The sequence below is a fragment of the Corvus kubaryi genome, unplaced genomic scaffold (genome assembly GCF_017639235.1).
Source record: "Corvus kubaryi isolate FWS band 111438036 unplaced genomic scaffold, C.kubaryi_AGA036_p1.0 69, whole genome shotgun sequence".
Lineage (NCBI taxonomy): Eukaryota > Metazoa > Chordata > Aves > Passeriformes > Corvidae > Corvus > Corvus kubaryi.
In genome coordinates this window covers 10,026,494-10,053,484 of record NW_024582057.1, presented here as the reverse complement: position 1 = coordinate 10,053,484, position 26,991 = coordinate 10,026,494, and the positions used below count along the sequence as shown (strand labels likewise).

At 43.2% G+C, this 26,991-nt stretch overlaps 1 protein-coding gene and 1 long non-coding RNA gene across 2 annotated transcripts in view; one reads left to right on the top strand and one right to left on the bottom strand.

Moving 5' to 3' along the window:
• Nucleotides 1-7,479: 7,479 nt before the first annotated feature.
• Nucleotides 7,480-26,547, bottom strand: LOC121674556 (MARVEL domain-containing protein 3-like). The gene is made up of 4 exons (XM_042048999.1): nt 26,469-26,547; nt 25,199-25,350; nt 21,662-21,831; nt 7,480-8,354 (listed from the first exon to the last, which is right to left on the bottom strand). The coding sequence occupies exons 2-4, from the start codon at nt 25,312-25,314 to the stop codon at nt 7,654-7,656; spliced, it is 987 nt and encodes a 328-aa protein (XP_041904933.1). The 5' UTR covers nt 25,315-25,350; nt 26,469-26,547; the 3' UTR covers nt 7,480-7,653.
• LOC121674558 overlaps nt 26,538-26,991 on the top strand; it is a 45,520-nt gene continuing 45,066 nt past the window's right edge. Inside the window, exon 1 of the long non-coding RNA XR_006019673.1 lies at nt 26,538-26,766. This is a non-coding gene — a long non-coding RNA (uncharacterized LOC121674558). The remainder of the gene's footprint in view (nt 26,767-26,991) is intronic.

Genomic DNA, 26,991 nt, shown 5'->3' with positions numbered 1-26,991 from the left:
TTTTACCAGTGGTTCTGTAGAATTGTCTGTGGAGGTCTGTGTTTAGGGCATGTAGGTAACTTAGGGGTGTCCCAGGGGCCATCAGTGGGCAGGGACAGGGCTCTGGAGGTCTTTAGGAGCTCCTGGTGCCAGCAGCACTGTGATGAGAGCCTGGGCACCAGACACAATGCTCTGAGCACAGCAGGCTCTTCTCCCCTCGTCAGATTCAGCACAGCTGCACCAAGAGAAATAAATGTGTTTTAACCGTAAAGTTGTTAGTATTGACTCGTGGAACAGATGGGATTGTTTTGCTAATTAAATGTATGCTGTTGAATGCTTTAAAGGAAATTGGGATGCAGAACTGTGAAGAGAGACTGGTGTAGCAAAAGTCTGTGACTTGTGAGATGCTTTTTCATTTTAATTCCTCTTAAGGAGAGACTCACCTTTTTGTGGTGAGTGGAAAAAAAGCATTTTGTGGAAAAAAAATCTTGCAGTAGGTGCACTTGCAGTTAGTACTTACCTTGGTCCTGAAATTACAGAATATATAGTGACATATTGTGCACAGAATAGTGCAATAGTGAAGTACTCTGTTCAAATGTATTGAAAATTGGGTGGCAAGGATGAGCAAAAACTGCTGTGTCTTTTTAAAGTGGCCAAAGCTGTCCTCCTGAAAGCAGCAAATCTCCCCAAAAGCAAGCTTTGACAAGTCAGCTGTGGTAGTTTCATTTTACAAGGGCTAAAGAGATTTTTCCATTCTCTCATTTCTGTTGGGCAAAATTTAGCCACAGAGAATCAACTCAGGTATCAGCAAAGTCATTCCCTGGCATTTTCGGAATGCTCTGGTGATAAGAACATGGGAAAGGATGTCCCCAGTCCATCCTGCACCATCAGAAATAGGGGTGTGTAGGAAGGGGGATCCATAGCAAGTGGCCTTCCCCACTCCCAGTGGCCTGTGGCTTGCACTTGTTTGAAACAGAAGCAATGTCCTTGTGAAGATGATCAGAGATGGCTTTCAGGCCTCCTGGTTTTTTCTGATGAGGAACTGAGCGTTTATATTTGGGGTGGGAAAAGGCGTATTCTTGCTGTCCGTATTAATTGGGAGCTGCAAGGGCTCCCCCTCGTGTTACCGCGGGACAGGACCAGCATTGCCGCATCTTCCTCCTTGGCGGCTGCCAGTGGAACGGCTGCATCCCGCACCCTTGGGCTCCCACCCCATTGTGCGAGCCAAGCAGGAGCACCAGAGGCCCGGAAAAGCCTTCCCTCAGCTGAGCAAGGAAGGCAGGAAGGCAGCAACACTGACATAGCAGGAGTTGGCTTTGCATGGTCCGAGAGCTCTCAGAAACCCCCTGAGTGTTAGAAGTATTTGCTGTGAGTCCAAACAAAGATGTGAGGACTGAGGCAGCCAGGGAAGCCACACGTGCTACTGCTCAGGAGAGCATCTGCAGTGCTGCCAGGTGAAACAGGGTCTTATCAAGATCTCAAATAGTCGTAGCAAATGGGCAATGAGATCTTCATCCCAGCATGTCTCACTTATTTGGAGCAATAAACTGCTGAATCTTCACCATCAGAGCTGATCCACAACAGCATAAAAATCTGAATTCCCTCTAAGTTGCACACGTTCTGAAGCATGTCCAGAGAAGGGCAATGGAGCTTGTGAAAGTCTGGAGCACAAGTCTGATGAGGAGCAGCTGAGGGAGCTGCAGGTGTTTAGGTTGCGTAGGAGAAAAGGAGGCTCAGGAGATGTTATCACTGTCTACAACTGCCTGAAAGGAGGCTGTGTCCAGGTGGGGGTCGGCCTCTCCGCCCAAGTAACAAAATGAGAGGTAATGGCCTCAAGTTGGACCGAGGGAGGTTTAGGAAAATTTCTTCACTGTAAGGTGTTCAGGCATTGAAACAGACCGCCCAGGGAAGTGGTGGAATCACCATCCCTGGAAGTGTTCAAAAGCTGTGGCTGTGGGCACTTGAGGACATGATTTAGTGGTGAACACAGCAGTGCTCTTAATGGCTCTATGATAGGGCTATCTTGTTGGGGAATTATTTTTGCATTCTGAAGCAAGGAAAACACCCTGTTTGCACCTGTGTGCATCTGTCTCATGAGCCTTTCTACATCCTTCTGAAAAACTAATTACTTGTAAAACACACGCAGGCATTTCCCACCCTCGAGCCCTTCAGCACGGCCTGCAAGTTTTGGGGAGCCCAGTAGCAGGTGCAGGTCTGTGTGCAAAAGGCATCCCTGGAAATCAATAGACCATTTGTAGTAATGAAGGGCATCCTGTGACTTGCCCGTTTTGCACTGTCACACGCCAAAACCAATTACATCCAACGCTTTGACAACTGGTGGACCTTGCGAGGGGTCTCATGTTTTATTTATGGTGGGTGATGCTGAGCATCTGTGACAGTTTTTGTGCTGTGCTGGCATTGAGCTGCTGCAATACACCAAGTGCCACCTTTTCTGGGAGATGATGTTTTGAAGGAGAAAAGTAACAATGAATGTCACAGCTGTCATAAACAATGCACTCATAGTGCCCTTCAGCAACTTACCTGGGTCCTGAAGAACAAAAGGAGACGTCCAAGTTCTGCAAATGTGTTTGAGAGATCTCAGTTACTGAAGTTCTGATGTGTATCTGTAGCTTTGCTTAACTCTACAGTGAATATAAGTTGTGGTGGAAAACTACCAGAAGAATAACTTTAATGAAGGCGAGTCTGCACTAGGAGTAAAATACATGGATTATGAAAGAAAAATTCCATTCAAACTGTTCTTTAGTGCTCTAATCCCTGTATGTATTCTCATCAATTTAGAGCAGTTTCCCATGTAAATTGAGATCCTGACTTTTCTTAATGCTAAGCCTTGAATTCAGTTTCTGCTGTTGCACAACCTGTTTGTGTCCCTAGTTGTTTCTGCACATTGGATACACTCAAACTCTTCTCTGGAGGACTCATGGAAAAAGCTTAAATTGGGATAAAATGTATTATAGTCTGGGAATTTTTTCTTTTAATTTTCTTTTGTCTTTAAGAAAATAGGAGAGCTTCTTGTTTCTGCTTACCTGAAAATTTCCTTTCTGCAGATGGGTACAAAGGTCCTTCCCCCTTACAGCTGCTCTGCAGCAGGATGGCAATGCCGTAATACACAAAGATTTTCCAGCAGCACCAGATTTCCAGTTCCAGATATATTAATTATTTGGGAAATGTAAAGGTTATGTTAAGCTTATTTGGAAGAGTAAACATCCTGTCTCCTCTTTGTCCTCCCCCCCACCAGTTTTGCCTTTCACATTGAAACAAGAGACCTGTGTCCTTGGAGGGTGATTTGCTTTCTTTTGGACAAGATTTCCCCCAGACTGAACTATTTTATGAATTTGTTTGAATAAAGGGCACATCTAGGAAAATGGGTGCTCAAAGGTGCACAACCCAGCATCACGAAATTTTCATGGCAGTCTACTCAGTGGTGGGATGCAGGATCAGGGGGAGGATTCCCTCCCCTCCGCTCCTTCCTCCTCTCTCCTTTCTTTCTTTTTTCCTATCTTTCTCAGCCTAAATATCTTACAGCCTTTGTTTCCTCCTCAGGATTAGGGCATGGAGACACATTTTTTCAAAGAGAGATTGTTTTTCTCTGAGACTCTTCAGTGGGAGGGGGTCCCTCTGTGGGTAGCTAATGCTGGGGGACTCAGCTAGAGGCTTTTCTCTCTGACTGACTAAAGCTGTTTGCTCACACATTGAAGCAGACTGGTGCAAATTGATGGTTTAAACCCAAAGGGGCTGGCCAGGAGTCTCACAGGTAGCTGAGATGAATGAGCTACTCAGCCCAGCTCCTTTCACTAGTGACCTCTCATCTGCAGTGGGGCTTTTCTCCTGCCAGGCAGCTCCAGTTCACCCTGCAACCTGCATCCATTTCCTCACATCTCCAGGGATGGTGGCCATTTTAATCCTCTTTGTGAAGGTTCAGAAAAGGCTTGGTGTCCCAGAAGGCTTCTTGCTGTACCCAAGGCTTTGAGGCTGAGAGATGCTGTGCTGTCTCCCCCCAGGACAGCCTCTCAGAGAAGGGCAGGTTTGGCCTTTGCTATCCCTTTTTCCTTCACCGCAGGTGAGTGTTACAGTGCAGATACTGCAACACGTGTATCAATCAACGAGGCCCATGGGAAAGAAATATCTATGGACTGATTCTTGCTAGATGTTTCAGAGATGTTTATTTCCCCAGCCGCATGGCCGGGATCTGCCGAGGAACTGCGGCAATCACGGGACCCGAGGGTCCTTGCCCGTGCAGGGGAACACAAAACAACCAGTGGGGAATGAAGCTGACCAGGGGCTGGGAAACCCCGTGCGTCCCCTCAGGGCCCCTCTGCCAGGGCTACATGGCAGGGGAGGAGACCCCAACATTTCACCCGTTTATTTTTGACAAAAGAGATTTAAAACTTAACATTGAAAACAACAAGGACAGTTTCAAAACAAAACAAGCCACCCTCCTGAGTCTTTAAATGTCCAAACAGATTCTCTGAACATCTCAGGGCTGACGGAAGGGAGACAGGATTCTCTGAGCATGCTTTGTGCGCCGCCCGCGCGCCGCGCCTCCCGGCCGGGCGTTCCCGGGGCTCGCTCCATCACGCGCTGCGCGGGGCCGGGCGCGGCGCTCCCGCCGCTGTGCCTCGCTCCGCCACCGACACTGCAGCTCGCGCTGCTCCGCCCGCGCGCGGGAACTGCCTCGCTGCTGCTCGGGGACTGCTCGGTGCACGTGGCCTGGGCCGCACGGTCCCTGCGCCAGGCTTCCCTTCGCCAGGACACAGCTGACATTGCTCAACAGTCTCGGTAACTAAATAATATTCACGAAAATATTCTTCCATCGGCATATATTTTGACTCAGAAATTAACTGTGTCCAAACGGTCTTCCAAAAGTCTTTGGTAAGAATCAAATCCCAAGAAACGTAGAAAAAGTTCTTAGACAACCATGAAAGGAAATGTTTCAGTTCCTTCTGAGCTTGAATTAAGCTAAAATTTACAAATTGTTGTTCAAGAATCTTTTCAAGTTTAAGATAAATGTCCATATGCGGCTCGGAGAGCCAAGAGTCTTTCCATGGTTCCTCCATAGTTTAGAGATGGAACAGAAAAACAAGAAGAGAAATCCAGAGTTTACTCACAAATCAGTCGCTGTCCATGGGGATCGGCGACCGTTCTGCTTGCGTTATCCACCATTTGTTACAGTGCAGATACTGTAACACGTGTATCAATCAACGAGGCCCGTGGAAAAGAAATATGTATGGACCGATTCTTGCTAAATGTTTCAGAGATGTTTATTTCTCCAGCCACATGGCTGGGTTCTGCTGAGGAGCTGCAGCAATCACAGGACCCGAGGGTCCTTGCCCGCACAGGGAACACAAAACAACCAGTGGGGAACGAGGCTGACCAGGGGCAGGGAAACCCCGTGCCTCCCCCCGGAGCCCCTCTCCCAGGACCCCACAGCAGGGGGGAGGGCCCCAACAGGTGAGGAGCTGTGATCATCACAGGGCAAGCTGGATACCCCCTGAGGATCCCCCTTACCAAAGAGGGACTGAGGATGATGACTGTGTGCAGTCCGCGGCTGCAGGTGAAATTGGGCTGTCAGGGGCTGTGTCAGAGAAACAGCTGAGCTCGTTTTCAGTGCTGACCTTGAAGGTTGCATGCAGGTGATGCACAGACATGTATGCGAAGGGGCAGGCAGCAGGGAAAGGCTCAAAGAAATGGTAGGGGCTGACAGGAGCCATTTCGCCTTCCTTTGTTTACTGGTCCCAATGTGGATTATTGTCCTGAAGTAATGGGCAGTCGCTGCTCAGAGGTAGTGGTGAGGCACATCCATCTCCAGCAGAAGGTGAGAAGACTAATCTGCCCTGGAAAAATGACCACCTGCAATGAATGGTAGCTGGGGATGACAGCCTGTTGCAGCCTTAGTCATGTTAGTCTGCTAGAAAATCTCTGCTCTTGCATTACACCTTAATGTACTTAAGGACTGCGGTAAAATTTATGCCTTCTTACCTGCAGCATTTTCTAGTCTTCTGAGTTTGTCACTTCAAGGTGCTGCTTTTTGCTGTTTGTGTAAGTTAAAAACAGTGAGAACATGTAATTAAGCCTGCATTCAAACTGTGCAAGGGGTAGAGGTAGCACAGAACAAGCGTGCAGGCAGAGATGTCTAACAAGTGGTCAGCTGCAGCTTTAGCTGCATGCCAGACATCGCTGGAAAAGACTTTCCAGCCAATTACAGCACACGAGAGAAGGTCTGAGCTTGGGCAAAGAGCTAGAAATCAAAGTCCTAATTTCCTGACTCTATGATGACTGTGAGTCATAGCAAGCTTGGAAAAACTCTATTCTTGTCTCTCCATAAGCATAATAATGCTACGGAGCTTGTTGGTGTTCAAAGTGTTAAAGAGATGTTTAAGGAATTATATAAGTGATAGTTACTGTAAAGGCTCATGTAATCACTTCTAATCAGAACCATAACGTTTTCTCATTTGGCCTCAAACACAATCCTTTGAGATCTGTGTGTGTATACATATGTGTAAGTATGCAATAAATAAACTACTATGGTTCAAAAAAGCCTCATCTGGGCAATGACTGTGAGCCAGACAAAACTGGAAAGAATGAAAATGGCCAGAATCTTCCCTCCTCTCAAGCCGACAGATCTCATGCACTTGAAGAACAGACTTTTCTTTTTCTTACACTCTCCTCTTTGAAGACCAGTGATCTATTTCATCTGCCCCAAACAAAGGACTCTTGAAAGATATTCTCTGAAATTTATTTTCTCAACCCTGGGGCAGACAATTACTGCTGTTCATTCATGCTTTGCCTGTTTAGATATTGGAAGGATGCATGTACTTTCTGTCATTGCTACAGCATTCCCAGGGCAGGCAGCATGTTCCTGATTCGAGCTCTGCCCACCACTGGCTGTGGAGTCAGCAAGCCAAACCTTGTTTAGGTGCTTACAGAAGCAAATGGTATCTTTACTACAAGCTGATACCTGACCAGTGTGATGCCTCTCAGGTTCTGATCTGCAGTCAGTGAGATGGGAAAATCTAGTAGGAAAACGGATACGGGCCTTGAATGCTGCCTTTGACATTGCAGCTAGTTCCTCCCAGCGGCATTCCTCAGGGAGCACATGATTGGCATGTGTCAGCCCCCGTGACCCAAAAGATAAAACGCTTCACTAGCCCAGGCAAAACAGGTCACAAGTGTAACTTTGGACACGATTCAGAGAAGCACTCGGGTGTTCTTTGCTTTGTAAGCGCTGTAGGATAAAGGAACAGGACGCACAACAGGCACAGGATCTGTTGAAGGTTGCCCGTCCTAGCTGTGTATTCAATTCCCTGTCACGGGAGAGGAAAGGAAGTGGTCGTTAGCACAAGTTTGGCAGGAACACAGTTGTAACCTGTTAAAAGCCCACTGCTGTTTGGATTTGCTCTGTGCAGGATGAACACATTACAATCAAATGCATTTTAAATGCAGGAGTCCAGCTTGAGAGACCAGTGCAAAAAACTTTGTTAATACAGTCACTCAATGTCGATTTTATTAGGTCACATTGTAGCAGCACAGTTATAACTGGTGATTCAATACACACTTCAGCACCTTGTAGGAAAACACACTGTGGGCTGGTCGCCTGTTTGCCAGTGTCCATCCTTTGCTGAAGCCTCAGTTCTCCTCTCAGTCCCAGAGCTGACCTCACACTAACGTGGCGAGAGCCTGGATGTTGTGGGAGCTTTCAGAGGTCTTGTGCACGATGTGGTGGTTTCTGACGCCTCTGCCCCTAATGCTGCCCTTGGGGCTGTGCTGAGCCTTGGCTGCATGGTGCTGGAAGGCCCGGACGGTGCGGATAGCAAAGATGCAGACCACAAAGCTGGCAAAGTACAGGCAGGAAGCGACGACACCAAACAGGCCGACGGCCGCGTCGCCGCCCTGCACAGCGCAGCTCATGGAGGTGTAGCCACGGCGCGCGTAGAGCCGCTCCCGCCTCCTGCACACCTCGGTGGCGTTCACCTGCCTGACAAAGTGCAGGTAGAGCCCCACAGCTGCTAGGTAGGCCATGCCAGCCAGCAGGCTGAAGGCACATTCACCTGCCAGCAGCCCTGTCCGGAGCTGCTGGATGGGTTTTGCCCCCACGACGAGGAAGACGAGGGTGAGCGCGGCCATTGTTAAGGTGAAGGCCACTCCACCATACACGCAAGGGGCTCTCATCTGAGTGAACTGCATGTCCAGCTCCCTCACCTCTTGCAGCTCCGTGCCCTCAAAGGGACTGTAGGCCGAATTCAGGTTAAAGGATCCAAAGCCTCCAAGGGACGTGAAGCCTGCAACGGAAGCTTGGGAAGCAGCCACACAAATCAGCACCAGGAGGTTAACCATGATTTCCACAAACTTCAAAATGCCTGGAAGAAGCAGAAACATGGGAATAGGTGTCAAAGCCACATCTTGTGCAAATTGTGGGTGACAGAAGTACACCAAAACCATAGACAGAGAGTACAAATACTGAGATACTCCTCTTGGCTACAGCTACAGAAAAGCGCTTGGAAAAAAAAAAAGAGAAGCCTAAACTCTCGTGAGTACATTTTGGAGGTTGGGCAAATTACTTTTTTTAATTTGTCAGTGTGCTTGATAGATGGATCTTCATGCAGTGAAAAAAAATCCATAAAAATTTTATTGTGCTTGTGTTACTGCCAAGGCAAGCGCACAGTGATTGTATTTTGGCCTGTAACTACTTGGCATAAACACACTGAGCAAGAAATATCCAGTACGAACAAAATGCTGAGGTTGAAGCTGACAAAAACCTAGAAGCTTCTAATGGCTTGAAAAATTGTGCAAGTTATTTAGCTCCTTCAAAACACGTTTACTGCTTTAACTTACACCTTTCTTTTTTTTTTGTGGAAGTATTTGTTAATTTAAACTTACTATCTAACCAGATGCAACTTGCACTTCATCTCCTTCAGAGACAAAAATCTCTTCATAACTCTGAAGAAGCAGTTTCTGATTGCACAAAACAAACAAAAAACAAAAAAGAAGAAGGAGTGGAAGGACGCAAAACCCACCTTATATGCAGAGATAAATTAAGTGAATTAGATACTGAATTTGGTCATATGTGCTCTTTCACACCCTGACCTTCAGAAGAAAGCCTTACAACTTCTGAGCTGACTCTCCACTTTTTCTTATGTTAGTCTACTAGTAATAGCAACCAAGTATTTTTAAGGGCAAAAATACAAACAAAACCCAGAACCACAAAGGGGAGTAATTACTTATTTTTGTGGTAGCTGCCTCTCAGGAAAGTGCCTCATGTTTGATAAATCTGATTATTCTGTGACAGCTCACTAGGGGTCAGACTAAGATTAGTAAACATGATGGATGTTGAAGCGTAGCACAGCTAGAGTTGCCTACCGGAGAAATGAAAACCCTTAGCGTGTCAGGCGTGTTGCTCCAAAGTTCTGAAGTTAATTACAGAATTGTGAATCTTATTATTCCATTGCTGTCTGACAGCCAAGAATGTAAGATGCTTGACACAGTGGTCCTATATTTGTCTTTAAAGTGGGGTGGGATCTGTGGTTTGCACGTAGACTTTCATTTCATGCTGCTAGCGCTGATCCACACGGCATTTCCCTCTTGAGCAATGGCTCAGTTGTTGTCAAGGCTGTACGGGCTTGAAAAGGAAGGGCTGAAGCAGGAACGCAAGGGAGTTAAACAAATTCCTCTCTTGTGCTGCCAGATGCTTCTAACCAAAGAAAGCCAGTGACAGCCACAATGAAGGATTATCGGATATTCCCATTCTGCCCCTTCTTACTTCCTCCACAAAGGGCTAAGGTAATGAGTCCTTTCCTGCTGCCACTTGCTCTGCACAGGAAGGTAGTGTTAGAGCAGACAAAATTGTTCCCCTTGTTCAAGAGGAACCAAGTGAGCACTTCTGTGTATGTGTTCTTCAGAGGTGATGCTGATTTCTGTATGACAGTGTACCTTTTCTTTGACCCTTCTGCACAACCATTTCTGTTAAGTGGGGCAATAACCATGCTAGTTAGCAAATCTGCTCAGGAGGCCTCAAATATTTCAAGGGAGATATTTGTGGAGTTAACATAAAGAGAAATTTAAATTTTGGCCCCGAAGTTAGGATTTGGAACTCCTTGTACCAAATTCAAACCATGCAGCCAAAAGACTCATCATTTTTAATAGGTAAAGAGTCATCACTTTACTAGGACTGTTCATAGTATTTTGAAAGAATAGTAGCTGTGCAGAACATTAATTGGAACTCAATCAGATTTTTTTTTTTTGTCTGCTCAGTTGAGTTGTACATTATACCTTCCAAATACAGGGAATCAACTTAGATCCTCAGAGCCCTTGGACTGTGTCGGATGCAGAAGGGCACTTCCCTTTTTAGAGGCTGATTATTGATTTAATAGATGCTCCACCAGGAAACAGTTCTTACAAGTCTACATGGAGGAAGGACCATTTGATTAAGGGAAACATAAATTGTAAGTATGTTTGGCAACTTAGTAGTTGGGAATTCATGATCAGTCAGCTGCTGACTTCAGAATTTCCTTTTCATCTATGTGTACTGAGGCCCTCTGACCTGCAGAGCATCAACTTTTCCTCTTCATTACCTTGCTGAGCTTTAGAAAAGGCAATTTTCTGTTGTCAAAGTAGTCACTGCCTGCTGCTAACCTCCCCACATTTATAACTAACCCCAATCCTCAATGATGTTGTTCCAAAACTTTCTGTGTGTTCACACACATTCTGTATGCCACCCCTTAACTTTGCTGAGCTGATTGACAATGGGATGACAAATGTGATCAGTGCAGGTCTACTGTATTTTTAACTGCAGCTGTAGATGCTTTAAAGGCATGCCTGAAAAATTCCCTTACACAGGGCATTCAGGTTGGACAGGTTTTGTATGTACCTGCACAGTTGTAACACATGCCTGCTTGTAGAATTGATTAGAGTGACTAAACAATGAAGAGAGGTTCATCAGCAGCTACTCCACCAGTCACTTTTATCATTTGCATTAACGATTTTTTTTTTTGTTAAAGTGCAATAACAAAGCCTCCTGCATTAAAGACAATTCTAAAGTGAAAAGCAGTATGTAGAATGAATTACAGGTCTATGATGACAGCCAGCTGGGTTTACGAACGTAGCAGACAATTAGTGGAAATGCCTAAGACCTTGTATAATCATCAGGGCTTTGATGGAAATATTAAGCCCTACAGTATGTTCTGATCCAGGAACCCCAAAAGCCTCGTGCAACCTTAATCTGTGATAGATAGAAGCCAATATCAAATCCTACTAGTATAAACAGGACAGAGAGATTTGAGAAGTAAGGAATAAAAGGACAGTTAAGTTTTGAATCTTAGCTCTGCCAAGGTATGCTCACACACATCCCAGTGGTGACCTGTGTCAAGCAGTGTGCTGCTGGCAGAAAAGATTGAGTTACAAGCTGCACTTCTGAATCTGCGCTGCCATTTCTGCTTTCACAGGCCAGTTAGCCATGTCATCTTGGAGTTATACCTGCAGAAACCAGACTGCCAAAAGGTCTTCCTATGGGGAAGTTTCTTATTTCTACAGTAATTCTCTAATCCCATGCAACAATGAATGCATTGCAAGATTTAAGTGTAAAATGACAGGAGGTCTGAACAGCTCAAAATTCTATTGGTTTGGTTATTTTTTTCCTTTCTCAGGTTCAACATCTTTGGATTTACCTAAAATGTTACTCATTTGCATTAAAATCAGCACATTTGTATCTGTATTAATATCAGCACAGTGAACAGCTGGCTTTGGGAACTAACCCTCTCCTTACTGAACAAGTTACAGGACTCCTGTCAGGGATCCTGGATTGCTATTTCCTTTCCCATGCTTCTTTCCCGCACTGCTTTTCAGCACTGAAGGTGAGGAGAATGGCCGCAATCTAGAAAACAGTGGGTGTTGCCAGAGCTTTCCACAGAATTGTTTCATTCATTCCATAAAAAAATCTAAATCTGCAGTGGACAGTAACTTCAATGTCTCATACTTGTTAATTTTGCTTGAATCCAGTTGTCTTCTGCTGTGAGTAGGCTTCCTGCTAGAACAAACAGCAGCCTTCCAGTTTATACTGTTTATCTACTATTCACTTTTTCTTTCCCTTTCTTTTCCTTGCTGGGCTATTTCCATAGTATCAGCCCACTGAACAATGGTTTTATCTTCTGTCAAATGGTGGCCTTGACCATCCAGCAAAGCAGCCAGGTGGGCTGGTAAAGGGAACAGACCCACAGGCAGCTGACTTTAACAGCTCCCACCCTTGGCTGGGCAGTCACTACTTTTCTCCCCTACCTCCTCCAGCTTCACGTTAGGCCCTTCCAAGAGCTGTTTAAATAAATTAAAATAGCGGGAAACGAACTTTTTTCTTGTGTGCTGCTAGTTTATTTCTACAACTTTAGCAACTTGAGGTGATTCACAGCACATATGAGCAATCGTGTTGGCCTGAGTTTTACAAGGGCAGTAACAGCCAGGACCAGAGAAAAACAAGAAACTCTGCTTCTCAGGTGAGGTGAGCTGCTAAGTCTGCGTGCTCTGCCTCATAAAAACACACTGTGGCTGAATGTGTGGTACCCAGTAACTCAGCTGAGGACTCAAGTCTCATGTGCCAGAAGCTGTAAAGAGGAATTTTCATCCAGGCACTGTGGCAGGACAGCCCCGATGTTCAGGTGTGGGGGTCGTGGTGTATGTATACATGTGTACATAAAGTAAAATGGTCAATTCTTGTTTGTTCCTTTGTTTCTGCAGCTGCCATAAATGAATTCAGAGTGTCTCCCTCCACTGTGTCTGGCACAGGAGTCACCTTCTTCCTCTGCTGAATGTACATGGATGACTCCTCCTGTCTCTTTTGGTGTCATTCCCTCCTCTTCAGTCAACATTGCTGTGTACTTCCAAGGTATTCTATGTCTACCATCCTCCATTCTGCCTTGCCTTCTCCCTCTGCTTCGTTTTTAGACCACGTACCACTGGGACCAGCAGAACCCAGGGGCAGCCCGGGGGATGCGTGGCTGCCACTCTTGGACACCTGGACCCCGGTGGCAGGGCTAGTGACACACAGGTCAGTGGCGCCCATGTGACATCCCATTAGGGGTCGCTCCAGGAGAAGGGAAGCGAGGAGTTAGAAGCATGAAAAATCATTCTCTAAGCCATTTTCACTGGAAGTTGTCATTTGGTTCTTTTTTCCCCCCAGTTTGGGTAGCTTTCTTCTTTTCAGAGGTAATATTTCTTTTTATTTATTTTTTTATCCCCCACAAAGGAGCAGGCAAGTATTTTGACCATACAGAGTGACTTACAAAAGCAGCAGTCAGTCCTGAAAATGATCTCAGATGCAGAACATCTCTTGCCAGTGCAGGTTGGGCGCTCCCCAGAGACGGAAGGCACAGCTCAGTGCAGCTTTGGTCACCTCTCTGCTAAACTGAGTTGGTGGCAGGAGGAAAAAGATAAGGAGAAGGGAGAAAATGTGAAAGTAAAGCAGGATTTGGCTCTGCTTTTAGAAGGGGACAGAATATGACAGAAGTGGGGAGGAACCAAAACAGAGGAGAACTGAACAAGGGAAAAGAAATGAAGACAACAGTTGCAAGAGATCAAGAATATAAAATCTGGATGCAAAGATATTAAAATACCTTTCTAACAGTATTATTTGCTTTATGTAGAAAGCTTTATGTAGAAAGATCTTACTGAAACCAGTAACAAGAATTCAACCAGCTTCACTGATGCAGAGTAAGGGCAATACACAGCTTTGTCATAAACAAAGGAATGCCCCCAAGCCCCCACACCACTATTATTTTCACAGGTCTCTGTGTTCTTCAGCCAATGGTGGGATTTAGCTTTCACTAAGTCATGCTAAAATCAAAGGCAGAAAAAAAACCAACCCAACCCTAAAACACAAGAATTAGGCAATGTAACACCAACAAAATCTTGGCTTTTCAGAGGACCCAAGGGATGCACATACTCAGAGCCAACTGAATTTAAATTGCACGGATGTGCCCAACACACTTATGTTCATTTGAGATATCCGTCTTACTGGAAATCACTGAAAAAAATAGTTTAAAACTGGGAAAATTAAGTGATTTATGTGCTCTATAAAAAACCATTACTATTACCTTTTAATATGTTGTCTCTCTTTAGTCAAGATAATCACTCTGTTAGGAAATCTCAAAGGATGACCAGCCTTGGTTTGAATGACTCAGAGAAATCTTACGTTCACAGAGTGGTCAGATCCAAATGTATTATCCTGTTTTTCTCTGTATCCTCTTCCCTTAAAGAACAACTATCCCACCTGCTCTATTCTTTTTGCTTAATACCCTCCCATCCTCTGAACAGTGCTGTCCAATTTTCACAGGAAAGGGTGGAATTAAATTGTAGAATTACTGCATCATCCTCTATCCCCATATTTTCCCACCACTGTAAGACACAGTTTCAATACAACCCAGCCCTTGCCTGGGAACAACAGCTATGGTTTACTTGTACCCAGTAGTTCTTTAAAGCATCACTTCTAGAATGTTCTTGATTTCTCTCCTGCTAATTGAGCATGAGTCATCTTTCCTAATTTTGGAGAGGGTGGGAAGCAAAAGATCTTGCATTAAACTTTAGTATTTGACAGTACTGCTTACATATAACAACTGTAAAAGGCTGTATTCTATTTGTAGCACTGGTAGGTCTCTGTATGGCCACCTCACATTCTGCATTTCAGGAAATGGCTATTTTATTGTTTTTTTCTTAATGTACAAATAGTTCTTTCAAGTAGTAAACAAGTGTCTTGGTATTGAAACCAGTTTGCAGGAATTTTTTTAAAACGAGTTCAGAAAACAATGAAACACTCCTGTTCCGTATGCCAACTTTCCATGGCCACTCCCTCCGTTTGAACTGAAACTAAGCCACCTTTAGAAAGTACAAAGAGTGGGGTGTTATTGCTCTTTAAGTAATCATAGTCTGGCTGAAGGTGGGTCAGGTTGGAGGCACCTGTGAAGCTTCTCATTCACTTTACCAATTGTGGTTGAGCAACATTCCTGTCTGAGTGGATTTTTCTCCTTTAAGAGAGCTAGGATCACCTGCTCAAGAAATAGAGCTACATTCAATAGTCTGTCTGCTGTATCAATTGGCTTTGAGAGCCACTTTTTAAAGAGAAGAGTTTTCCTTTGTTCCCATAATTTGGGTCAGATGTGGGGAAGACAAACCTAGTTCTCTTACAGGGAAGACAGTGTAACTCTTCTGTAATGGCAGTGAGCAAACCTAACTAAGATTAGCCGGTATGGGAAACATGGACTGGAGTTTAACACACACCTAACAGCTACTAGCAACTTTGCCAGTATCTTCCCCTGCCAACTTTAGTGAGTCTTCTCAGTTGCAGTTCTCCCTTCTCTAAAAACAATCATGTACATGTTAGCACAATGCCAAAAGGTGGATGAAAATAATTTCATATGAAAACGTGGGCAGAGTGAAGTCCCGTGTGTTGGCAAGGCAACAGTTTGTTAAAGGTAGGATTTGGCATCTGTGAGTGGTGTAGCTCCCCTGCATGTTTTTATAGAGCCAACTACTCAAGGCTGTTTGTGTTTCACAGCAAAGGGACTGAGCTCCAAATGAAATACTTTAACATCAGAACAGGAAGGAAGGTTACCTGCAGCTCTGCCGCTGTATCTTGTTACTGTGCTACTTTAATTAAGCATTTTGAATAGCTGGGATTATTTTAATCTGCACAGCTGCATCCAATTCCCACTAATATTGTCTGTCTTTCCAATTACAAGATTAAAAAACTTGATGGCAATTTCAGTCTGTTAGTCACACTGTATTTAAAATATACTTTGTAACAGATAGAAGGGGAAGCCATCTAATTGCAATGAGACTATAAGGGACCCTAGTGCTCCCTTCTTAGGCAGAAATACATGGAAATTAACTGCCACAGGAACAGTGTATACCAGCTTTGAGCACAACTGAAAGGAGCTAAGCATGGTACACTGTGGGGGCAAAATGTGAAGATGGTGACTACAAAATACAACAGTTTCTAATCCTGTTGGGTGCCCCCACAGAAATGTGGGTGTCCTGCATTGCCAAAAAGATGCAACGTGCTGCTGAATGTACTTGTCAAATGTTTGCTTTCACCCAGAGAGTTACCTGCACTATGCACATTTAATGATCCTTCAGTGTTTTTGAACATGCATACCTGAAGCTACAGCAGATTTTTACTTTTGTCCAATGCCTCCTGCAGACCACTATTCTCCCCCGACATCTCCGCAGCACTGAAAGGGATACAAGTGCTCTACAAAACGTTTTTCCCCTCCTGCTCCCATGTCTGACTCCAAGAGGAACAGTATCACAACGTAACACAGCAAAGAAACAACAGCAGTGTTATGGTTGAGAACAATGGCATAACTCAAAGCTAGTCTCTGTTAGTGTGAACGCTGTGTCTAGGCTGACTTTTCATCTCAGTATTTTTTTCTAGTCTATGAGTATTTCCCAGCATGCATAGCTACAGGGGGAAAAACAAAAGCTTTTGTAAAAGCAAAAGCTTATAGATGTTTACATTTGAATTAATGCTGGCTTGTTAGTGCATGAATGTATCCTGGAGAAAGTCATTGTTACTCCCTAATTCTATTTCCTCCTCCAAATAAATTCAGTTTGATATTTCCTCCTGGCTATGCTTGAAATTGGAGACTTTTCATGTTGCTACAAACCATAATGCTGTCTTTTTCTGAGAGGAAATTGGTCTGAAGGTTTTAACAATTGTGGATGTTAGAATGTAGGTTAAAGGCATGATTGCTTGGAAGTGCCTACAATATGCTTAAGAAATCTGACACTACTCAAGGCGCAAAGCTGTATTCATAGCAGCAAAGAACAGGGATTCAATTATACTTGCTCCCCCACAAACTGTTTTGTAATCTTTTTAGTGTTGTCTCCCTTAAAGACCAAATGGGTTGAGAAGTTAGGAAAAAAAAAAAAAAGTTATTTGCTCAGGAATCATGACCAGCACAGTATGATCCTATAGAAGGCAAAAGCACAGGCAATTTTCTGAGTCATGTACTGACCACAGATGGGAGAAACTTCGTCTACCATTGCTGTTTAAGCCAAACAACAGGAGGCATCATCCTAGAATTGCATTGCTCCACCTCTTTCACACCAACACACACAATGAAAAGAAAACTGAAAGTTTTTAAGGTCAAGTGACCAAATATCTGTGACCAATCACAATCAGCAATTCACTCTTGGGTTCAACTCAGATTTTCCTCTCACTGAGGTGAAGGATGGCAGCCAGCCTTGAACACTTTTCTCATTCTGTCTGCCAAACAAAAGCACTGAATCCAGTTATATTTTCAAATATATCTAGGGGGGTTCTTTGAAAGGCAAAATGATTACTAATTTAGGTTTTCTACACAGAAGAGAGAACTACAGAAATTTTACCTGCACTGTGAAAAGCAAATTGAATGCTTCCTTCTGACAGAATTTCAGCTCTAAGAATCCCCACGTCAAAAAATTCTTGTTGTTTTCAACATGTACTGCTTTAAATGGCATGTGTAAGATATTGGGTGTAAGTTGTAAGAAATGGCTATTGCAAGCAGCAGCTCTTTAGGTAATGAAATGTTTGTCTTTATCACAAACAGTTTATTTCAAATTCCCATAAATTACATAGTGCATCTAGGCAGTTTGACACCAGTCTATAAGCTGTTCCCTAAATCTCCTTCACTACTGTAGACTTCTGTGTTTCTACTGCCTTTTGATCTGTAATCTGCAGGCCCACAAGTGTAGCTTTTCTATGGAAAATAACCCAATATATAGAAACTAGACATAAAGACAGCATAGCAGGGAATACTCAGAAGTTTGTTATAGGGAAGTCACTTGAAAGAACCAGCAGATACCTGAAGAAAGGTAGTGCCTTTAAATGACACAAGATCCTGTGAGATAAACAATCCTCTCACAGGTTAGCAGTGGTTAAAGGATAATAAAAAGGAAACAGCCAGTTTTCAGGCAACTAGAGTTAAGGGAGTAATCTCTGGTTTGTGTTGCCTGTCACCAGCATGCCCATGTTGGCAGTGCAGTGGGAGGGGATCTGCAGAATCAAACAGGTGGAGCTGAAGACACAGGGGCTACAGGATAGACATTTTCTGGGGAGAGGGAAGTTCATTTTGGCTCTAGTTTGGTCCAAAGGGCAGAGTGTCTGCTAGTAGTTACAGCTCACCCTCTCCTTTGGTTTTATCCAAAGAAAATACAGTTTGTGCACCCTGGGTCTGCTCTGCAATATGGCCCAAAGAGCTGTAAGTGGAGGTTCCAAACAGGTTCAGCTCAGAAATACATACCAAAATACTATGGTAGATGCACAGACTAATGAATTGAAAAGATTGAAAAATGAGATGGTGAAGTCTGCTTTAACAATAATAATCATAAAAATTTCTTCATGCTTGCCAACAGTAAAATTGGTAGGCTGCTGAGAGCTCAAGCTCTTGAATGTGAAATTATTGAAATCAGTGTTTAATAAGCAACCTCCACGGTTGTACAGAGACACCCACAAACACCCATCCCCCTATCGACAGAGCACACAGATGGGGTCTAACAAAGCATTTCCATTTCACGTAGCTTTCTCTGAAGACATCAGGTCAGTGTTCACTGATAGTCAAACACTACACAAAAAGCTAGGAAGCATTAGAATAGGATTACAGAACCAGAGCCTTTATGCAGATGTCTGATTCTTTTGGGAATTTATTTGGAATTTTTACTGCATTTCTGGTCGGCCCATCTCAAAAAGGTGTGGTGGATCTGGAAAAGGTATAAGACTGGAAAACTGACCAGAACTGGCTATTGTTCAATCTGTGAAGAAGCAATAGGGGCACAGGGGAAAAGGGAAAACTTCACTCTAAAACCATAAATCTCATGGAGAAGGTGGATATATGAGATTATCACTAGATATTTAGAATACCATCAGAATCAGAAACACCTTTAAAACGTTTTAAGGAACAAAACAGTAGTTCTTCAAGTGGCACAAAGGAACTCTGGAACTCCTTATCCTTATGTAATGTGAAAGTCAACTATTCAAAGAAGGGATTCAGCAGAGAATTAAACAAATTTGATAGGTCTGTAAAGAGGTATTAAACACAACAGATGTGAGTGCACTCTTCCAATTCAGGAAATTCCACCAATCCAAAGTCTGGAGTGTATTCCAGAAGACAGCTCACTCTCTACTGGTCCAAACTTTGATGGTCCTCCTAAGTTTGTAGTTTAGTCCATTGTTTGGGAGGAAGAGTGATGAGGTGCCTTGTATGATCCAGCACTGCTATCCATGTGATCCCACCTGAATGGCTTTGATTAGGTATATTCATATAATGTTTTAAGAGACTTTTTTCCCCCTTCTGTTTTCAAAATGAAAGGATTAAAGAAGAGCAGAATGTTTTGAAGTTTCTTAGATGGTATCAAATGTTCCTACCAGCAAAAGGGGTCAGTATCAGTTGTTTCTTCCATTTTATTTGGGCTGGATTTATTGTCCTAATGTGGTTGTAGGGGGGAAAAAAAGGGGGCAGGGATTAGGGAAGGAAGTGGGGAATAACGAAGAATGAGGTTTTAAAGTGTCCTAAGGTCCTAAGCTGTTTAAAGGATCCCTAAAAAACCAGCTACTTATTTCTGAAATTTAGCTTTAGTTTTTTGGGATACAGCTGGTAAAAAACATGGATGAAGGGGGCACTACCTGCATGAAGCAAATACTTTTCAGAGCTCTGGTTGTACAGAATTCCTCTGTAGTTTGCTATACTGCTCAAAATGCATAAAGAACATAACCTAGGTATGCTAGGCAAAAGAAAAAAAAACCCAAAGCTCAACTACTTAGTGGACCAAGGTTCACATTTCCTTTGTTGCTTTGGAAAAGATGGTGTTTCATCACTTGATTTCCCAGCCCTGTTTAAGTCTAGTTTATTTTAAAACTATGGTGATTGGGAAGGGGGAATTTCACCAGAGTGCTGATAAATCATTGGCAAAAGAAAGAGATGGTTAAGAAGTATTTACAGGAACTTTTCATGCTCTAAAGTGTTGCAGCTCCCATGTACTGACTTCTTAGTAAACAATTCATGTAGCTCATTTACAACATCTACCATGACTGCAGGGAATACAGAATTCTGCAAAACAATTCTAGTAAAGTCTGCTAAATCTTGGTACTTCCAAAAATTAAACAGGGGAGTAACATTCTCATAATCTTATCAACCTTCAATATATTTTCATTTTTTGAAATAAAGTTGCTAATAAAAGGGTTTCTTTTCTGCATGATCTCTTTTCCCTCCTCCCCTGCAAGATCAGACATTAAATTTTTGGAAAACGCTGAGCAATACCTGGAGGAGGGGTGGGAATAAAATCATCATCGTCAACTGATGCATCCAAAACTAGGACATTTAAAAAATCTTAATGATGTTTAATGCACTGAAATAATGAAAAGCTAATGCAGGCAAAGAAAACCCCAGAAATTCACATCAAGCTATCCACAAGTCTAAACACCAGTGAAATGGAAAACTAAAACTAACTTGCCACTTCATTTTTCTAAAGCTCTGATAAAATAGGGCATTGAGTTTTCTGCAGCTTTTCAGACAAGTTAAAATAATTCAGTATGGTTGAAGAAGAAACTGATGATACAATTTTATCTGGATAAAATATCAGTATGGCTCCATGTCATTAAACTTTTACTAATGGTTGCAGTTACAGCTGAAGATGAAAAACAAACTGCATACTAATACACAGAACACATTTGTAAGACAAAATAGTTCATCTCACTCTTAAAATTGTTCACATATTCACATACAGAGAAATATTAAGAGCAAACTGAGTGTGTTACTTAACGTTCCTACATGGAGTGAGAAATATCTAACATTATGTGTGTTAATTTACTTCCAACAGCTAATCTCTTCATTTGTTTCCCTACTGGAGGGCAGAAGGAAGAAATAGACTGGAAGTCTATTTATAGAAATCAGCCAAAGACTGCACCTAGCTGCAAATTCAACTCAGACTGCAGTGGGGCTTTCCTTCATGAAAACAAGGTGAGAATGATCGTTGACCTGGAAGAGGGAAAACTTTCAAGGGGTAATGAATATTTTAACTACTTCTTTTTTTCAGTTTATAGGAATGAATTTACTAAGGCTGATTTCCTCCCACAATAAGGCTCCTTTCTGTCCTTGTTGCAGTTGCTTTCTACCTATGAAAAATCAAAGTTATTTCTCCAAAACTGTTTTATTGAATTCATGTCCAGAAAACAGTTTTGTCTCCCACAATCATGCTTTATAAAGATGTATGAGCAATAACTGGAGTAAATCCAGAATTGATAAAAAGTCTCAAGAATGTGTTGGAAATAAACTAGCATCAAACCTTCAACAGCCATCTTTAAATTGCTCACAGATGCAAATGTCTATTTTATTTCTAAATCCCAAAGGTTAACTCTTGTTGCACAGACTGGCTGATTAGACACATGACCCACTCTGGTGCTCTGGATGCATATCCAGAGATGTATTTTCAAGTATCTAAATATCTGTATAAATATTGCCTTTAGATGTCTAAAATGGCATAATTCTCTCTGTTCTTGGCAGCTTGTTTTGTTTTGTTTGTTTGTTTTGTTTTCTTTTGTTTTAATAGTCCTCTAGCTTAACTTTGTTGTGCTCCTAAACACAGAAACCAAATCCAAGGGAAGTCCTCAGAAGAAGAGGGGTGGATGGCAGGCAGTAAGAGTCTCACATACCTCTTGTTGTGCATACCTTTGAACACTTCATTGAGAAGCTTTCCTTGGGAGGATAAAACTCTGGTGGTGGGCCAAAATACTGCTGTGCTGCTCCCGAGGTTTTAGAGTAGGGATCTGAGCAAACAGTAGAAGTCCTTGCGTGCTGGCCACCTCGGATGTCTCCTGTTGCTCTACAATGGAGTAAATGACTGATGGTTATTAATTAGGTCATAGTCTCTCCTGAACATTAGAACATGAGAAATTGTCAGATGCTCCTCTTAGTGGAAGCAACTAGCTTGCTTCCCAGGCATCTGACCTTTTTTGCTTGCCTGTTTTGAAAGAAAATATCCCAAAAACTTGCATAAATCCATGTTCACAAGGATATTTGCACTCAATGGGCCTTATTTTGGAAAATAGTGTACTCACTGGGTAGGCTGGCTGAACTGTTTAGCTTATTGGCAAGAGGTGGAAACAAGAAATAACAGCTTTTTCATGAAAACCAAACAATTTTAGCTAGTCCATAGCAGGCCAGATAATAAAAATGAGAAAGATTTTGGCATAATAAATGAGCGAAGTAGCACATCCATTTCATGGGTGTTTTGTCAAGTCTGTACTTCCAACTAGTGTCTCCCACAAAGATGACTTTTAAAAGCATAAAAGCTAGTAAAATAAACAGATAAAGATTATAAACTAGGAAAAAATAGCCTATTAAAATATTTTGAGGTCCTTAAAGATATTTGAAGAAGACTCTAAAATCAACCCTCCCCCCCACAAAAATCCATCTCTCCTGCCTTCAATTAGTCTCTTCACTGATACACTTCAAAACGGTCCAGTTTGCTGCAATGACATACAGATCCCGATCTGAAACCTAATGATTTTAAAAGTTGGTGAAATTTATATTATTTTATAGGAAAAGTGCAATTTTCCCTATTTAAACTGAGCTAACACTCAAGTTATAAGAAACATTGGCTGCAAATTTTTTTGTGTTTGGTCTAATCGAAATTTTCTCCCTCATTTGAAGGAGAATTGGAGCTTACCTTTTTCAAGGTACAGCTGGATGAGTTTGTTGTTACAGGGTATTTTAAGTCTCATTCAGCATTATTATTTTTAAAAGTCTTCTTTGTATTCAGTTTTTATCTTGAATTTCTTATCCACAGATCAGCATTTTCAACTGTAGTTTTGTTTCCTAGTATCACTGCACTTCACTAAGGTTTATCTTCATCCAATTCCAGGCTCAATATTATCTCGTTCATCCACATTAAATCATGTTCTTTGTAGTTTTTACATTTTAATTAAGACATTCAATAACAAGACCAATGCTAACATCTCCGAGTTTAGTTGCCAACAGCTCTATTTGGCTGAAACATTTCTGATTTTTCTGACCTCTGTCCTGTGTCTTGTGCAACTACCAAAGCATCCTGTGCAGCTGTGTCACATAAATTAAATAAGCTGTGTGATTTATAAGACTTCCAGTAACTTGAAAGCAATCCCTTTGGTACTTCTGATGCAGCTGCTTCTCTCTATTGTTTCCTGCTACTTGCCAGAAAACAAAACAAAACAAAAAATCAAACAAAAAAACCCCTAATGTTCAGCAACAGAGTACAATTAGGAAAAAAAGATCCTTTTTTCAGATGCTTTTTTTTCTCACTATGGCCTATTCTGGCCACCTTTGCTGCTGTTTTCCTTGAGGACTTTACCATTCTAGGTAATTCTCCTTAGCAGTGGGAGGAAGGTTGTTGTAGGAGTTTCAGACAGAAATGCATTTGGAAAGAGAAATACTCTGGGCTAGAAAGTCTAGTTTATCAGGGATGAAAGTATTAGGCATCCAAACTGCAGCTTCCACAAAACTCTTCCCATGCATTTCATTACAGGACCTGGTGGTCTTCTGATCAATCAGCCAAAGTTCTCACCAAAACCCAGGAGAACTCCATGTGAACCAAGCAGAGGAAATGTTGTTAGGTTAAGCCAAAGTCCTTCAAAACAACTGACAGAAAAGCTTTTCAATTCGTTTTAGTGGGGTCTGATGGCCCCCAGATGCTTGACTTGACTCTAAGAATTATCTTCATGGCTGTTACAGATTTGTAACTGCAGCTTCCCTTCCTCTAATCCCCGGTGGATACAGGGATGTCTGTGAACCTTTACGGTCTGTCCATCAATTTTCAATGTACGTGTCCAAACATATAAAACTAACAGCAAAACCAAGAAATCCAGAGTAGTGCTTTATTAAAAAGTGGTGGTTTAATTTATAGCTAGCCTTTCACACATTGCTCATATTATGCTATACATGAAAGAAAAAAAAACCCCACATCAAACCCCCAACCTTTTTGGTTTTTCTTTTTCTCTCCACTGTGCTATTAATGTGTTACGGGCATTAGCTGCTCTCACTTCTAATATGTTCAAGATAATTTAACTATACTGCCTGCCAATCTCTGCTTTTGCTAAGGACAGGCATCCAGCCTCCAGGGATGATTCTAAGGCTGGTCTTTGTTCCCATTTCTCTTCAATTTTTCATAATTTAAGAGAGACAGAAGAAAAATTCATTAGCTATTTTCACAATACAATAGTTTTACCGCTATCCAAGTGTTTTATACTTAGCCATAAGTACTCCTTGTAGTCCACACAGTGCTCTTCTCTGCTCCTTTTATTCTCATCCTGTTTTCCTTGCTAAAAGGCAAATTATCAGGGAGTACTTCAATATTTCAGCTTTTCAATAATCTTCATTATATTTATCTCCTCCTTGCCTTTATTCTTAAATTCCCCTACAATCATGTCCCCAGAGACAAAATGGGAGAGATGAACACTCCACTGCCATGGCAAATTTGCCAGTGGTGTTTAGATCTACAGACCCCTCTCCTATAGTGCAGCGATGCACTGGCACGACCTAAAAGGAGAAGAGCCTAACCTCACATCTAGCGTGCTGCAGCCTGGCCAGGCTGGAAGGAGAAGTGTAATATCCTAAGAGTTTATTTGGCACTGGAAACCCATTAGTTGATCTGCTCATTGTGGTGATAGGGGATGACCCACTGTCAAGTGCTGCCAACAGACACCAACAAGCACTCATCTATTGACAGCGACTTCTGAAAGTAATTCTATGTCACATCAATAGGAACATGTTCCCAGCTGAACTAGAGCATCCTGAGAGCTCATTAAGTCCCTGTGCTAGTCTCAGTTATGCAACATTCTCATTTAAGCAATGCATATTTGGCAAGCCACGGCTTGCTGTCACCTGCTGACGAGTGTCTTCAGGAACTGTAGTAAGACTCATGGCCACACTTCACCGACTCATGACCCAACTTGATTCAGATAATCCCAGGAAATACACATCTCTACCTATGTTACACAGCCTATCCTTCTGCCCTGTCTCAAGCTCAAAACAAAGAAAAAAGGTTAAATTTCTGAGTATAAAATAGCTCCCTGTTCCAAATGCAGTAGGCTCATGCTTTCAAGGCTGAGTAAAACCATTCTTTACTACTGTAAAATAAGCCTAGTTAAAAGCAGAGAGAAGGCAGACATTGTAGACTTTCTGTGATGTATTTCTCTTAGGAGATAAAGACATACCTTGCATTGTATGGGTATGGTTTTCTTGCTCTTCTGTCTTCCTTGTATCTATCAGATCTATGGTTCTCATGGTGCCTGTATTGCTGATCTTGGTATCGACTCCCAGCATGAGACATCTTGTTTCTTAGATGTATTCTCTCCTTCTAAAGGAACTTCCGGAGCCAGAGAAATAAAACCAGTTCATTTTATTGCTCCACTTAAAAGTTATTCATTGACCACCACTCACTTCCATTTCATGCTGATTCAAAATTAGTACAGACTTCTTTAAGAAGTGAAGGAAGTAAAACCCTTTAAACTACAAGGTAACTTCATTAAAGCAGGAAGTTTTTCTTTACCTTTTCCTTTCCATCGAGTAAATGCAACGTTTCTATACTCGGCATTTATTGCACTTAGCTTATTTACTAGGTCTGCTCTGACTCTCCTGCCTTTGCTGCCAGGGCAAGGCATGGTGTCCACCAAGAACTGAATCTTTGCTTCTGTAATCTTGTGTCTCAGGTAAAGTATTAAGCCCAGCAAGTGCCAGTGCACTGCGTGAGTGTGCACACAGCTGCCACTGGCACAGGGAAGTCTGGAAGAGCAGGCTGTGACCTTTGTCCTGGGAGTTTTTAAAAGGAGGGCGCCCGTGGGTGTAAAGAGAGTCAGTACCAAACGTCGCCTGTGATTTGCATAAACATCAGGTACAGGCAAAGCTGTCCTGGGCTGAAAATAAGTTGGCGTGAAGCTATACCCTGGTAAGTCTGTATTAAGTATTACCAGGTTGTTATTTGCTGAAAGTATTTTATCTTTTCAAGCCCAAACCTGTAAAATAGGGAAACACAGACTTCAAACACCTGAGCAATCTTTAGATTCATTTGCCTTCACCACAGCCCTTCAACATCCTCGCAGAAGTGCCTGCAGTCGGTTCAATTCGGACTGATCAAGGCCTGATAACCTTCCTCCATCTCCTTTACGTGTTATAAAGTAAATAAACATATAAAAATATAATACAAAGGAGTAAATTAATTTTTATTTGTTTACATCTAAGAGGGAAAGAGACAGCGCCTTCCCCCCAAAGCAGCTCAGAGCAGGAGCCATTCCGCAGGGAAAGCTTCCTGGTGCCGGTGCCGCCGCCGCCGCAGCGCCACCACAGCCAACCGAGACCCCCTCGGCGTCCCGGGGGAGGCCCTGGGGTGGGCGCTGCCCCGCGACAGCCGGCGCACACCGGGCACCTCCCGCCGGGCACCTTCGCTTCCCCCCGCCGCCAGCTCCCCTGCGGCCCCCCGCCCCTCACCTGAGGGAGCGCCGAGCTCCGTCCCGCCCCGCAGCAGCTCCCGGAGCCGCCGGCACCGCCCTCCTGTGCCCGGCCGCCCTCCCTCCCGCCTGCCGGGGCGGGCCTGCCCTCTCCTGCCTGGGCACGGCGGCCGCGGGGGAAGGTGAGCGCAGAGGCGCAAAATCAGAGAGTCATCAAATCGCAGAGTCAGTTTGGTTGGAAATGACCTAAGGATCTCTGAGATCATCAAGTCCAGTCTATGATCCAAAGCCGCCGGGTCAGCTAGACCATGGCACTGAGTGCCGCGTCCAGGCTTTCCGTAAGTACCGCCAGGGATGGTGAGTCCACCACCTCTCTGGGTAGCCCACTCCGATGCCCAATCACTCTTTCAGTGAAGAAATTCTTCCTGATGTCCAACCTGAACCTCACCTGGCGCAGCCTGAGGCTGTGTCCTCTTGTCCTGTCACTGGTTACCTGGGAGAAGACGCTGACCCCCACCTGGCTACACCCTCCTTTCAGGCAGCTGTAGATAAGGTCACTCCTG

What these genes read in the sequence shown, in the direction of transcription:
- LOC121674556 (XM_042048999.1), bottom strand. Translation starts at nt 25,314, where the DNA reads ATGTCTCATGCTGGGAGTCGATACCAAGATCAGCAATACAGGCACCAT. An exon ending in CCATACCCATACAATGCAAG is followed by an intron (nt 21,832 to 25,198) that starts GTATGTCTTTAT and finishes ACTCCATTGTAG; the next exon opens with AGCAACAGGAGACATCCGAG. An exon ending in AAAGGTATGCACAACAAGAG is followed by an intron (nt 8,355 to 21,661) that starts GTATGTGAGACT and finishes TGCTTCTTCCAG; the next exon opens with GCATTTTGAAGTTTGTGGAA.